Here is a 14,235-nt window from a genome sequence, read left to right on the forward strand (position 1 = left end):
CAGAAGTAAATTTAGAGCTGTGCAAGTGACCATCTGAAAGTCCACTCACTAGGGAGCATGAGGAAGATCTCCATAGCAGAGATGTACTGGCTGCTTTTAGAGGCTTGGGCTTGTTTTGGGAAAAACAGTGTTTGGTTCATAGAATCATAGAATATGCTGAGTTGGAAGAGACCAATAAGGACTATCAAGTCCAACTCCTGCTCAAGGATGAGTGTTTCTGAAGCACAGGGGTAAGTAACCCTGTTGTCATTACAAAAATTCGTCTGTTTGAGTGACAATACAGCAGAAACTGGAAAAAGATGTAGTAAGAACTTTAAATAACTTTATTTTTAAAAATGTATTTATTTACATGCAGAATCTGTACAATATGCAATTAAAAATCCATATATGGTTTACAAAAAAAAAAATCATATACAGTATGGCTTTACACACCACCAGACTAGCTCTCAGAGTAGCCTGGCTGGCATTGCAAGGGTACAATGATGCATTCTTTTATAGACCAGTACATAAGGCTATTTGTCCAGGATATAAAATAAAAATACTGCAGTACCATGCCTTAGGACAGGAGTAGTGAGGTTAAAGGCATGAAAGTTTCTGAGTGGTGGTGAATGTACACCAGAACTCCTTAGGTTTGGTTGTCTTGTTTGTTTTAAATGCATATGGTTATGTAGTCTCTCAGGAGACCCATGTATTTGCTTTACTTTCTGAATTCTTTTAAACACCAGAACACTACTGTCCTGTGGTCAGAGGTAAATGCTTTGCAAGGGATCTTCCTTTAACTGAGGCAGCTGCACAAAATACTGAGACTGTCAAATAGGGTGTATCAGTCACACCCACAGTACAGCCACACAGAGGTTTTCAAATACTGCTATTTCCATTTTAAACAGAAAATGCCTCGGGGCTGGTGCTGTCAAGCTGCTCACCCATGGAAGCATTCATTCTCTCCCCTGCTCTCACAACACTTCTAACAGCAAACTCAGGACTGACCCTATTCCCCAAACCAGAGGGAAAGAGTAAGCTTTACCTTAACACCAGTCACCAGCTGCTGCTCATACAATCACTGTCTGGACTTCCACCTCCCCCTCCTGGGAGGCAATCACAAACTCTCCGGCGTGTTCCATGATCTCAATGTCCTCGGACGCCACCATGGTCACCGTGGCTTCTTCCGTCTCGATGCTCCCCTCCGTCGTCAGCACGGCTCCTTCTCCGATGGCGGAGGCCAGCGTCATGGCCACCTGCTCCGTCAGGCTCTCGGGGGTCGCGATGGTGATGGTGTCTGCAGCATCTGTGGTTACTTGGGAGTTCTCGGCCACGGTGACATTCTGTACAATGATCTGATGACCAGAGTTTGCTTGATTGACTATTTGTTGCACAACCTTCATAATGTGGCTGTCAACCTACAGTAAGAGAAGAGAGGCCACTGTATTTCTTGGTGTATTGTTAGAGGTACAACTACCCTCACCATAAACAGTGCTTGATGACCCACAGGGCTGTGTAACAAGCAGCATTTGATTCCAGTTTCCTCCAGCTGTTCTCATCACCCCAGGAACAGCAGGCTCCTAGAACATTTCACACTTTGTGTCACCAAAGATGTTCTCCCAGCAGGGAACTTCCTACAGAAAGTCAAACTACTGTTGATAGAAAAACCTTAACCAGGCACATCTGGCCATTTAAGCTGACTGAATGCAACGCAAAAGCCTAGCCAGGCTCCAGCCCTGCAGCAAACATTATTTCTAGCATTCAGCAATGCCTGAAGAGGATCATTTCCCCACAGCTGAAGTGCTTCTGCACAGTTCTGCTTAGCAGGCAGCTGTGCTCTCATGTACGAAGCCATGGAAGTCATGAGCCACCATCACGGAGAGGATCCACGTGTAACAGCTTGGTTGAACCCAGTATTGTGGTTTTCTCACAGGTCTGCACAACTACAGGGGCTGGGCTTATCCAGCATGACTTTCAGATGCTAGAAATGATGTGTTTAACCTATAATAAGTCCCCAAAATAATAGTTTATGTGGCTGCTTTACCTCATGTCTTGTTCCCTCTATTATTTCAGTAGCTTCGCTGGTCTCCATGTCTTCAGGAGCAGTCTTGAAAGACAAGAGATGATTGCCTTTTTAGATTATTACAAAAGAATCTTATTCCCAAGATACAAGACACTAAGATCTTCTACAGAAGTCTTTCTCTTTCCCCTGCAATGCAGCAGCTACTCTGAAGTCAACTCCTCCTCGAAATTCCCTCCAGATCCCATTAGCAAGAGCTACTTAAAAGTAATGCAGAGTGCTCACAGATAACTGAGAGAACATCCTCTCTCACCAGGACTCAGCCAACCAGCAGATTTTTCTCTTACTGGAGAAGAACTATGGCAGCACTAAAGGTGCTTAGTAAATGAACTGGGCTACTCTGCATGGATGAGTACTGGCTCTTTGTTCTGAATGGGGGAGAAAGGAAAATGCCTAACCTGTTGGCTTTGGCAACCACAGCCAGTTCAAAACAACAGAGGTTATTTTGGACAAAACGAGCTAAATAGGAGCAGGAGAAATGAGTAGGTGAAAGTTGAGTAAAAGGTGAAGAGAGTTTGTGTGGATGTAAAATCTGTTACAGTCAGTTCTTCGCTTTCTGACAGTATTTCATCAGTCTTCCCTGCATTCTCCTTCCACTCAGGACTTCAGAAGGGTGGTGGAGCATGTTCCAGGCACTCTCCCTCCTGAACAATATTAACCCTACTTACTCCTAGCATCATGCAAGTAGGGGTAGCATTGAGTAAATCCTGTTTTACCTTCCCCCAAAAGCCTAGGTGAGGAACATGCACAACTGCAGCCTTTCCTGACAAAACACTCTGCTACGTTCAGACTGAGCAGGCCCTTTGCCCCACTTCTTACCTCAATGATGTACTCCTGAGTGTCTGCCACCACTGAAGAAAACTCCACTAAAACGGTGTGAGGATCTTCAGAAATGACTGTTGCAGCCAAGTTGTCGGCTGACTGACTTTCCTCAGACACCATCACTTCTTCCACCTCTTTCAAAGCAAGGAGGCAGCCACCTGGATGGTATTCCAGAAATGCAAGGAAGACATTATTTTTCATAACTATCTCAATTATGGGAGTACCTGGAAAATACTATGCAGCACAAGTGAGACCTCTTTAACAGGATGCCACTGACAAGTGACCAGCAGTCAGACACTGGGCTCTCATCCCAAGACAGGCTGAGTAACTGCCTAGAAGAGGCCCATATGGCACCAGAGCTGAGGCTCAAGCACAGCAACTGTCCAGTGTCATTTAAAAATGTACACAACTAAATTCAGATGTGTAAACCCATGTAGGATTGCAAAAGCCATCCACAAAGAACATCCAGTAAGGCTTTTGGTATATGTTAAGTCTTCTATCCTTTCTGCTCCTGCACTACTTTTCACTATCTACCTAGGAAACTCTTTCCTTCCAGTAAACTTGTATTGATATTATAACAAACAATACATCATCATCATCATCATGAGCTGCAGAAGCTTGAAAATCAGTGCTTAAGAGCTTAACAGAGCAGCAGGTCCAGTTAAACTAATCTGGTCACTCTACTTGACACGTTCTCCTCACAGAGCACTGACACTGTTCATGTGTCATAGACCATAAAAAAAAGTCATAAACCCAAAAAATTAAGATAATTTAATGAAAAAAGAAAAAATCCCTCCAAAAACCAATTGGCAAGTTTAGGCATAGCAGTATGTGCCACAAAGTTTAACAGTCTTTATCTCTCTGCCAACACAAGAATCAAGTTCTCTGGCATTACTTTGTGAAAACGTTCATTTTCTCCCTCTGTGTACAGCCTTGGAACAGAACCACTGAGGGCAGTGGTGACACTGCTGAGGCCACTTGTCACAGAATCATAGAATGGCATGGGTTGGAAGGGACCCCAAGGATCACAGAGCTCCAACCCCCCTGCTACAGGCAGAGACACCAACCTCCAGCCTGGATCTACACAAGGTTGCCCAGGGCCCCATCCAACCTGGCCTTGAACACCTCCAGGGACGGGGCATCTACCACCTCTCTGGGCAGCCAGAGTCTGGAGCAGAGAGCCCACAGCACTCTTGCAGTTTGGGATTCTTAATGCAAATTCTATTTTGGTTCTCTTTCTATTTTGTTAAGCTCTATTTGATATTAGAACTGGTTTATGGCTGTTTGCTCAGCACAATTTTTAGTCAGATCACAACAGAAATATCAACTTAGATTGGAAAAAAAAAATCTAACACATCTCCTGATGCAACTGAGATAAACAAATGGCCTTGGAGAAAGGTCCTTAGATCCACTCTGAAAAGTCATTCTTCAGCCCAAGAGCAGCTTGTCCAAAGCAAACCCGAAACCACCACCCCCTGCCCCAAGGGGGGGCGTGGGGGGCAAGCTTTGCCACCTCACCTTTGGTTTTTAAGTGCCTGTTGAGCGTGCCGTGCTCCGCAAAGCCTCGCCCGCACTTGTAGCACTTGAAAGGCTTCTCCCCGGTGTGGTGGCGGATGTGCCGCACCAGGGAGCCCTTCTCCCGGAAGCCCCGGCTGCAGTACTGACAGACGTAGGGCTTGTCCTCCAGATGCGTGCGGAAATGGACCTGCTGCGCGTTCTGCGCCGGGACACAAGCAAGAGAGAAGCAAGACAATGGGAATGACAAGTTTCCAGGGCAAAACTCAACACCTTTGAGAGCTTCTGGTGTAAGATAAGATAAATATTTGGTATTACTACGTATTTTTTTTCCCCACACACAAAGAATCACAGAATCACAAGGCTGGAAAAGATCTTGGAAGATCATCAAGTCCAACCACATCCTTAAGTACCTCATCAACCCTTTTTTTGAACACACCCAGGGATGGTGACTCAACTCCATCCCTAGGCAGCCCGTTCCAGGCCCTGACAGCTCTTTCATTAAATTTTTTTTTTTCTAATATCTAATCTGACCCTGCCCTGGTGCAGCTTGAGGCCACTTCCCCTTGTCCCATCTCCTGTCACCTGGCTGAAGAGGCCCACCACTCCACAACCTCCCTTCAGGTAGTTGCAGGTAGTGATAAGGTCTCCCCTCAGCCTTCTCTTCTCCAAGCTAAACAGCCCCAGCTCCCTCAGCTGCTCCTCATAGGATTTGCCCTCCAGTCCCTTCCCCAGCCTGGTTGCCCTTCTCTGCACTTGCTCAAGGACCTCAATGTCCTTCTTATGGTGGGAAGCCCAAAATTGGACACAGCACTCCTCACCAATGCAAAGGCTTTATTAAACTCTCTCTTTCCCTCACTAAAATAAAAGCTCCTTCTGGAGCTTCTGCTCTTCCAAGAGGCAGGTGAGCTGCCATTTGTTCTTTCAGAAGCAAAGCCTCCTAAACTTCTCTCAAACCCTGGCTCTGGAAAGGCAAATCTGCAGGCAAGGCAAGCCTGCTGGGAGGGAGGCACACCTTTGTCTTGTAGCGCTTGCCACACTTGGGGCAGGAGTAGGGCCGCTCATCGGAGTGCACCCTCCGATGCCCCTTCACGTGGGCAATGGTCTTGTAGAGTTTGCCACACTCCCCGCAGCGGAAGCGCCGTTCGTTCACGTGCACCTCTTGATGCTTTTTTAACAGATAGCCCTTTGTGAACTCTTTGCCACACTCCTCACACTTGAAAGGCTTGTAATCTAGAGAGAGAAAACACATGGGTTCATGGAGAACAAGCAGCAGTAGCAAAGGAGGAACATTCTGCAGGCGTTGCTGCACCCCCATGGCATCACTAGAGCATGAGAGGAGCTGGTATTCCCTGCCACTATGCAGTAATAAAACGAGGCACTTGGGACACCAGCAGCAGCTCATGTCATTATTGTCAGGGTAACAAAAATGGTGGTGTTACTCCCTTATTGTCTTAAACAAACCAAGGCTTGTCTGGAGCCAGCTGCTAGTGTTGCCATCCGTGAAGATCACAGCTAACTGGTGGCTTAGGAAGCCACACTCACCCTTTGCTGAATGCCAGGCACAGGAAGGAAAAACCCAATCACCCTAACCACACCACTCTCTTCTGCACTTCAGCCCCTTCTACAAGAGTATCTAGTCCCTGCTGCAACAAGTTTTTTCCAAAAAAGAGAAGGAGAGCAATTACAGTTTCAGCTGCACAGGCTTTGTCTCATTCCTTCAGTGAACTCTGCTCAAATGCTGCTCTCAGCCTGTGGTGCCTTTCAAGCAGCAATTCTAGCCCATCGACCTGTTCTGCTCCACTAACCTTTCTATTGGCCTCATCACAAAATTCTACTTCCAAGGGTGCAGCACTGGCCCAGAAACATGGAATCTTTTTTTCCTCCTTATAAATAAATAAATAATATTTATTTTACCATCTATTCTAGAACTCAACCAAAGCCAGTCTTTTCATACTGTGTGTTAGACATGAACTGGTTTTGCACAGCTAATGGCAATGTGAAGGCAAGGAATCTGAAACAAAGCAAGCTGTACTATGCTGAAGACCCCAGTAAGACACAGCAGATGCAGCAGGACTTTACCTAAGTGACCTTTGATGTGAGTTTCAAGGGAAGCAGCTTCACTGAAAGCTTCATTACAGTGAGGACAAACGTAACTTTTGTATCCATTTGTTCTTTCTGTACCTGTCTGTTGAAAAGAAAATGGTACAACATAAGTATTTTGTGCTAGTCCATACAGCAGGTGTTGCTAGCCAAATCCCAATTACATCCTCTAGTTTTGTCAAGAAAGAGATCTCTGTTGTTAGCAAGAGAAAAAGGCACACACAACTATAAAAACTGACCCAAAGACACAGACATAGAGAGAGATGTGCTGAGGGTAACATGCAGGGTGGTGAGGCCAGAGCTGACCACAACCAAATGCAGGCAAGGAAGACCAAATAGGTAAATCTATTTACAGAATACAAACATACAGACTCCACTTGTTCTACTTCAACACACTGTTCCCCACACGGCTCCTCTTCGGCTTCCACCACTTCATTTCCTAGTTCCTCTGTGGCAGCTACAGCAGGTTCATCTGGCTTCTGTACCTCCTCCATAGCGACTCTCTCTATCACGATACCCGAATTCCTCATGGCCTGCCTCAGCAGATTCTCACTGTTCACTTCCCCCTCACAAGGCAGCTCCTCAGGATGCGATTCCTGAAGGAATAAAGAGCACAATCACTGATGCAGCAACCCATGCAGCTAGCCCTCCTTTCAAAGCAATGTTGCCACGACAGTCAGTCTTTCTAGGGTGTCATGTGCTGCAATACTGGGCTGAAAGGTCAATAGCGAATGATTTTGGGCTGGGGAGGAGTCCTGTCCCACTCAGTAGGTGAGGTTAACTTTTTAATTCTCAGCACAGTAGTCAGGAGTCACAGCAATTACTCAAGAGGTTCAAACAAACAGGAATTTACTTAAAACTCAGCAGAACTACGAAAGATAGCGGCTTAGCAAAACTTGTATTACCTTAATGTGCTGCAAACGAAGTTAGAGACAAAGAGAGTGGCAGAGAGAAAGACGGGGAATGAAAGAAAGAAGAGATCCCCCCACCCTGGGATCCAGGGAAGTTTTCTGCTCCTATCTGCAGTCCTCAGGTGGCAAGTGTGCACCAAAAACTTATGTTTCCCCTTTTTATAACCCACTGTGCCTGCCCCACGGGCAGGGGTTTGTCACCACTGAGCAGGCTCAGTCAGAAATGAGTCAGTGGGTTGTGGGGGTCTTGGGAGAGCTCACTGCCCCCCTCTCTGGGGCTGACCTAGTGATGATCTTTCAGGCACACATGCACAGAACACAGGTGGTCTTTGCATGTTTCAGGAATAGGGGAGCTGACTCACAAGGTGGTCTCCCACCTCAGCAGGTCCTGCTCTTGGTCAGCACTCCCTCGGCATAGGCCCATCTCTGCTTGTGTCAAGACAGGTGTTTACAACAGTCATCAAGGTGTTACAGGAGGAAGATGAGGTGAAGCTGTACTCTGAAAACTATTGCCCACAGGATGGTAAGCCTTTGCTCCTACCACAGTCTCATAGTAGGCAACAGTCAAGTAAAAGCCCCCTCTCACCATCTGTATCATCCTGTACACAGTGGTGAACCCTACACGTATGCTGTACACATGCTGCTAAGCTCAGCAGCAGCAGATGGCCAGACAAGGTCAATGATGCTCTCAGATGAAAGAGCAGGTAATTAACCACTTACTTCCATAACAGAGATTTACTCTCAGCACTTAAGAACTTCCAAGTACTTCTTTGCACGAACGACACGAAAGGTACTTAAAGAGAAATGACACTCACATCTTGGTCCAGAGATTTCGCATCTACCACAGGAAGCTCCTGCATCTGGACGTGGACTTCATGGAGAACGTTGCCTTTTGCATCTGTCACGAGGTGAATGACAGGGGAGGCTTCGATGGGTTCACTCGCTATTGATGACACCGTGTCTGCGCTGGAGCTACAGGATCCTTCAGGAAAAGCAGCACAATTAATCACTGTCCTGCTGACACCCCCTAACAACTGCCACTCCCCAACAACGTGCTGTGCCCTACAAAAACTGTGCCAGAATACAAGGCTGTTAAAGCCATGATTGCACCAGATCCTCAAACAATCTTCAGGCAGTGCCAGCAATGTGCACCTCAGGTTAACAGCTCAGCTCTACCAGTGACTTCTTCCTGTCTAAAACTTATTAACCAAATGCCCCAGAAACAGGGGTTTTGCAACTGAGAAAGAGTTTGTAACTCAAGTGCTGGGAGCTGCTTGGTTTTACCTGGTACTGGCAGCATCACTGACCTGTTGGCAAGTCATCTTTATTGACCACTATTTCTTTGTTCATGTTGAAGCGAATTTTTTCGGTGCAAGGGGTCAGAGACTTCAGGTGCCGAGTCAAAGCCCCCGATTCCCGGAAGCTTTTCCCACATTTCTTGCATTTGTAAGGTCTTTCATCTGGAAATGAGGAGAATCAAAAGAGCAGTATTAAACTAACCACAGCCAGCATTAGCTCTACAAGACAAGACTGCTAGAAGGCTTCCAGTTTTCTACAGTGAGCAGACTGTGCTTATCCCAGGACCCCACACAGCCTCCCAGCAGCCCAAGCATGAGGGAGCTCCACGGTCTCAGCTCAGCAGGTGGAAAGCAGCAGTAAATTCCACCAGAAGATAAGCTGGATAACCACACACAGCTCACTCCAGCAGCAAAGAGCTTTTATTTTGGAGAGCTGACTTACCAGTGTGACGCCGATGGTGTCGAATCAGAGACCCTTTTGTCCTGAAGGAGGTTCCACAGAGTTTACATTCATAGTCCTTTCTGCTGCTGTGAGTGATCATGTGAGCTTTGAGGATGCTGGCCTAAAGAAAGAATTCCATTTTAGAAGATGTTCCAAATACTTCAGGATTTTACTCTTCAACTGAGAGGAACCACAATGCTCCTTCTGAAAGCAGAACTTTCCTTGTGGAAGTGTAGCATGCAGTAGAGAAGCACGTTGTTACCAAGCACTGAGGTGTCTTTAGTTAACAGCTACCCATAGTAACTCACTAACCCAAACACAGCAGAAGGGATACTTACTGTTTTAAATGTCTTCTGGCATAATTCACACACATATCGTCCTTCTTTGTTAACGAGCAGCTTAATCTTTATCAGTTCTGTGGAAATATCCTGCTCCTGATCATCAGGATTGCCTTGCTCTTCACTGACTTCCCCATCAATGTGACCATTTGGGTTTTCAAAAACGTGGTCTCCTGCAACAATCACCTCTTTGATGTGCCCACTACCTAGGAAAAGGATACAAACCCAGTTGTTCTTTACAGAAGAGAGCTTTACACAACTAGAGCTATTTACTGCTTCAGCATTTTGTGCAGCAGGAAAGAGAAACAGTTGTCTTAAACCTGGAACCTGGGTCTTTGCAAAGTTCTCGTTATCACAGTATTAAAATGGAGGTTTCTGGAACAGTTTTAAATCCAATTTGTATTAACGTGGAGAGAATTGCAAAGCTGGCTGAGGAGGGCTGCCCCTCTGCTCAGTAACACCGAGGTGTCACGTACCCAGCTACAACCCAAACCAAACAGAAGAGAACTGGGGACAAGTCAGCGAGTCCTACCCCCGGCAGAGGAATAAAGTGTCTCAAAGCTCACCTACTATAGCTGATGCGCTGCTGATTTCCTCTGCTATTGAAGACGCGTCAACAACTATATGTGCAACAGTTATCGACTCCTTGAGAGAAGGAACGACCTGCTGTAACAGATAACATTTCAGCAGAGAGGCTTTATTACCTTCACACACATCGCGTTCTGCTCTCTCCCCTCCAACCCAACAGACCGTTGCATCCAAACAATTTTGTGCCACGGCTCGGGGAGAAGCCTGCTGTCACCTTTTGCACTTCTTGGGTGAGGAGACCTGCTGACACGGCGGCAAGAGCTTCTGGGGCTCGCTGGCAGACCTTCTGCAACTTGTGCTGCACAAACTCCTCCAAGGAGGTGAACTCCGACTGGCAGCGGCCACACTTATGCACGTCATCTTCATCTGCCGATGTAAAAAAGCCCGTCAGCGGGTTGGGAAACACGGGCACCCATCAGGCTGCAGCGTTTTACTCGTGTGTGTCCCCCCCACACCCCATCCCGGCGAGAAGGCAGCGAGGGGGATGCGCTGCCGGGGGGGATGCGCTGCCCAAGGGGCGCTGCCTCCTCCAACGAGGCGCTTTCTGGAGCGGAGCGGGGCGAGCCCGCCCTTCGCCTTACCCCAGCCGGGCCCCGGGGACCGCTCTCGCAGCCCGGAGGAGGGACAGGGAGCAGAGAAGCGTGGAGAGCCCGGCGCCGGCCGCCCGCCCGCCCCGCTTCACCCCGCGCTCAGCGCCGGGTCGGGGCCCAGCCGCCGCCCAGGCCCCGCTTTCCCTTCGGCTCCGGCCGGGGCCCCGTGGCTGCGGCACCGCCCGCCCCGCGCCTGGTACCTTCCTCGCTGAAGGGCGCCTGGAGGCTGAGGAAGGCGGCGGGGCCGGCGGGGAGGGCGGCGGAGCCGGAGCCCGCATCCGCCTCCCCTTCCCGCTCCTCGGCCGCGGCTGCCGTAAGCCCCGCCGGCCCCGCGCTCGTTGCCATCGCGGCCTCCATGTCGCAACGAGCCGCACCGCCAAGATGGCGGCTTTACGGCCGTGTCGTCATAACAACAGGCCAGGTGCCGTGGGGCGGGCAGCCGCGGGGGTGCGCTGAGGGACGCGGGAGCCGCGCGGAAGTTGCGGAGCCGCCCGGGCGCCGCTGAGCCCTGGCCCTGGCCCCCGCCTATGTCCGTCCCAGTCGTGTGTTGCTCGCGCCCCCCCCGGTGACCTCTAACCCCCGCGCCCAGGCGGACCGGAGCCTAACGAGTTACCTAACAAGCCCCGCGGGCGCCCGGGCGGCCCAATGGGTCGCGGAGTGCCTGGGGTGACCGAGAGCTCCCAGCCAATGGCAGCGCGTGGGGCGAGGCGGCTGGCCAATAAGAACGGAGCGAACCGGCCGCTGGCGCCGTGCAGAAGGACAGGGAGGGCGCCGGCTCCCGGCGGAGAGGGTGGGAGGGGGTACCCGCCACCATCCAATAGGAATGCAGACCGGGAGAGGCGCAGCCAATAGAAGCGGGCGGGGGGCGGGCGCAAGCCTGAGGCGCGGCGGCGATGGCGGCCATGGCAAGCGGCGCACCGCGGCGGTGCCGGCGGTTGGAGGCTGAGGCGGCCCGCGCCGTGCTGGCCGCCGCCGACACGCTGCTCTTCGACTGCGACGGCGTCCTGTGGCGGGGCGAGGCGGCGGTGGGCGGCGCGGCGGCGGCGCTGGGCCGGCTGGCGGCGGCGGGCAAGCGCCTGTGCTACGTGACTAACAACAGCAGCCGGACGCGGGCGGCCTACACCGAGAAGCTGCGGCGGCTGGGCTTCCCGCCCGCCCAGACCAGCCACGTCTTCGGCTCGGCTTACTGCGCCGCCCGGTACCTCCGCCAGGCCCTGCCCCCCGGAGCCGCCGCTTACGTGCTGGGCAGCCCTGCGCTCGCCGCCGAGCTAGAGGCCGTCGGGGTCCCGCACCTGGGCACCGGCCCCGCCGCCCTGCCAGGCCCCGCGCCCGCCGACTGGGCCCAGGCGCCGCTCGACCCCGCCGTGCGCGCCGTCCTCGTCGGGTTCGATGAGCACTTCAGCTACGCCAAGCTGTGCCAGGCCCTGCGCTACCTCATGCGCGGTGGCCCCGACTGCCTCCTCGTTGGCACCAACCGGGACAACCGCCTCCCGCTCGAGGGCGGCACCGCCATCCCCGGTGTGTGGGGCTTGGGGGGTGGTCCTCGGGGTGCCTGGGTGCTTCGCCTGCCATCCGGTGGGTGTGGGGATGCGGCCTGGGTGCGTTTGGAGCCACTCGTGGTGAGCCCCGGTGCTCAGTGGGTGGCCAGACCTGGCCTCATGGTGTGCAGCCTGGGCTTCCCAGTCCTTGCTGTACCCCCCTGTCCTGAAACAGGGAGAATCCTTGTTGATCCTCTACTCGGGCTCCATTGTGGTCTCGGTGTGGGACAGTGTACTGGCCTCCTGGCAGGTTTTGTGCACCAACTGTCTTGGGACTAACCCCTTCCTCTGCCTGTCCTGGCTGTAACGTTGATGCATTATGTTTCGAAAGTGCTGTGTGGTTTTGTACTGGCTCGTGTGGCTTCCAAGAGTCTTTGCAATCTCTAATCAGTGATTTCTATTCCCTCCCTAGGGACTGGCTGTCTGGTAAAAGCAGTGGAGACGGCAGCCCAACGCGAGGCATTCATCATAGGGAAACCCAACCGGTACATGTTTGATTGTGTGGTGAGCGAGTTCAACATTGATCCCGCTCGTACCATCATGGTGGGAGATCGGCTGGACACAGACATCCTCATGGGCAACAGCTGCGGCCTCACCACCCTGCTGACGCTTACCGGGGTCTCCACGCTGGATGAAGTGAAGGGCCATCAGGAGAGCAACTGTCCGACCAGGCAGAGCCTGGTTCCCGATTACTATGTCGATAGCATAGCCGATCTTCTCCCAGCCCTGGGGGATTAATATAGCAAAATGCTTGCAGCCACTGCACTGGTGCCCCGAGGAGGGCCCCTCTCAACCACCTTGTGACAGTAACATACTCACTAGGGTACCACCCGGAGTTAGCAACCCTTAGCTTTTTAACCTTTCTCTCCTCTCCGTATGATGTTGTTTACACCTCAGTCTTTAAATGCACTTTGAAACAAAGAGGGCATTACGGTGTCACCCATGTCTTGTGGGCTTGGGGCTTTTGTTTTTTAAATTATAAGCAGCACATCTATCCAAAAGTCTGTGATACTCAATGTCACATTGTCCTCTAGGCTGAGTTAAGGAAAGTAGAGCTAGTTGATCTGAGGAAAAGAACCTGATATCTTGTGGTGTGTCCTCACCCGGAAGGGCTGTGGCTCAGTCTGGTTTATTCAGGGAAATGACTCGGAGTGTGTAGTAACTTAGTGGCTGGGTTTGGAAATGCTTGCAGTGGCTGGCAGAATTAGCATTTGGCCTTAGATTGATTTATTTTTAATTACTTTTTTTTCTGCCTGGGGTCCTGTTTAGCAGTACAGCCTCTGCAAGCACAGCTTCAGGTCACGGAAACTGAAATCCGTTCCCTTTATTTGATGGTTGCAAATTGCACTTGTGATGCAGATGAGGGTGACTCCGCTCACGGAACACAAACGGTGTCCTCTGTGTACTGTATTTGTTCAAGCGTTGGATGTATGTGTAACATGTACATGCAAGAACTACCCCAACCCTAAATATATATCAGAATATATATAAAATATAAATTTTAAGTATATTATATGATAATATATCGTTTCCCAGAAGGGAGGATAAGAGGAATGTACTTCACTGATCACAGTAGGGTTAATTCTCCTAAGCTTTTGCATTTGGTAATGCAGGAAGTTTGTAACTGCATAGGACTGTCCTTCACTACTGCTGCTTCCCAGAAATAACTGGATTGATCAGTACTGAGTTAGTTCTTGTACTTCCCTCAGCATCAAAACAACCTTGGCTTTAGCTGTGGAACGTGAATTCACGCTTGGCCCACGGAGGGTGGGCGCAGTACGGCTTTCCACCGACGTGAAGCCCGCGTGTGACGGTGGCATGTGCTTCCTTTAAATACCTGAGGTTAATATCTTCCACGTGTGTCAGGCGTGGGGGGCCTGGCACCAGATGCTTGTCCAAAGAGGAGTGCTTGCTCAGGTGATGATTTCATGTTGATCTTTAGGTGGGTTTGGGTGATGCACGGCCCAGGCTAGGGGGTAGGTTTTAATGCTGGCTGAATCAGAGGCCATAGTTGAAAGCTTTTGCATTACA

At 50.4% G+C, this 14,235-nt stretch overlaps 2 protein-coding genes across 2 annotated transcripts; one reads left to right on the forward strand and one right to left on the reverse strand.

The window, feature by feature from the left end:
* Positions 1 to 318: 318 nt before the first annotated feature.
* Positions 319 to 11,023, reverse strand: E4F1 (E4F transcription factor 1; the record flags this gene model as incomplete). The annotated part of the gene is made up of 14 exons (XM_084271123.1): positions 319 to 1,397; positions 2,024 to 2,086; positions 2,879 to 3,039; positions 4,400 to 4,598; positions 5,412 to 5,629; positions 6,479 to 6,584; positions 6,868 to 7,095; positions 8,226 to 8,392; positions 8,718 to 8,870; positions 9,151 to 9,271; positions 9,489 to 9,694; positions 10,055 to 10,151; positions 10,291 to 10,442; positions 10,867 to 11,023. 14 exons carry the CDS (start codon positions 11,021 to 11,023, stop codon positions 1,050 to 1,052), a joined length of 2,376 nt encoding a protein of 791 aa, XP_084127249.1. The 3' UTR covers positions 319 to 1,049.
* Positions 11,024 to 11,559: 536 nt separating this feature from the next.
* On the forward strand, positions 11,560 to 13,190 carry PGP (phosphoglycolate phosphatase; the record flags this gene model as incomplete). The annotated part of the gene is made up of 2 exons (XM_084271277.1): positions 11,560 to 12,184; positions 12,617 to 13,190. The coding sequence occupies 2 exons, from the start codon at positions 11,560 to 11,562 to the stop codon at positions 12,940 to 12,942; spliced, it is 951 nt and encodes a 316-aa protein (XP_084127403.1). The 3' UTR covers positions 12,943 to 13,190.
* Between the last annotated feature and the right edge of the window lie 1,045 nt (positions 13,191 to 14,235).

Source organism: Gallinula chloropus (assembly GCF_964237585.1).
Source record: "Gallinula chloropus genome assembly, chromosome: 15".
NCBI classification, from domain to species: Eukaryota; Metazoa; Chordata; class Aves; order Gruiformes; family Rallidae; genus Gallinula; species Gallinula chloropus.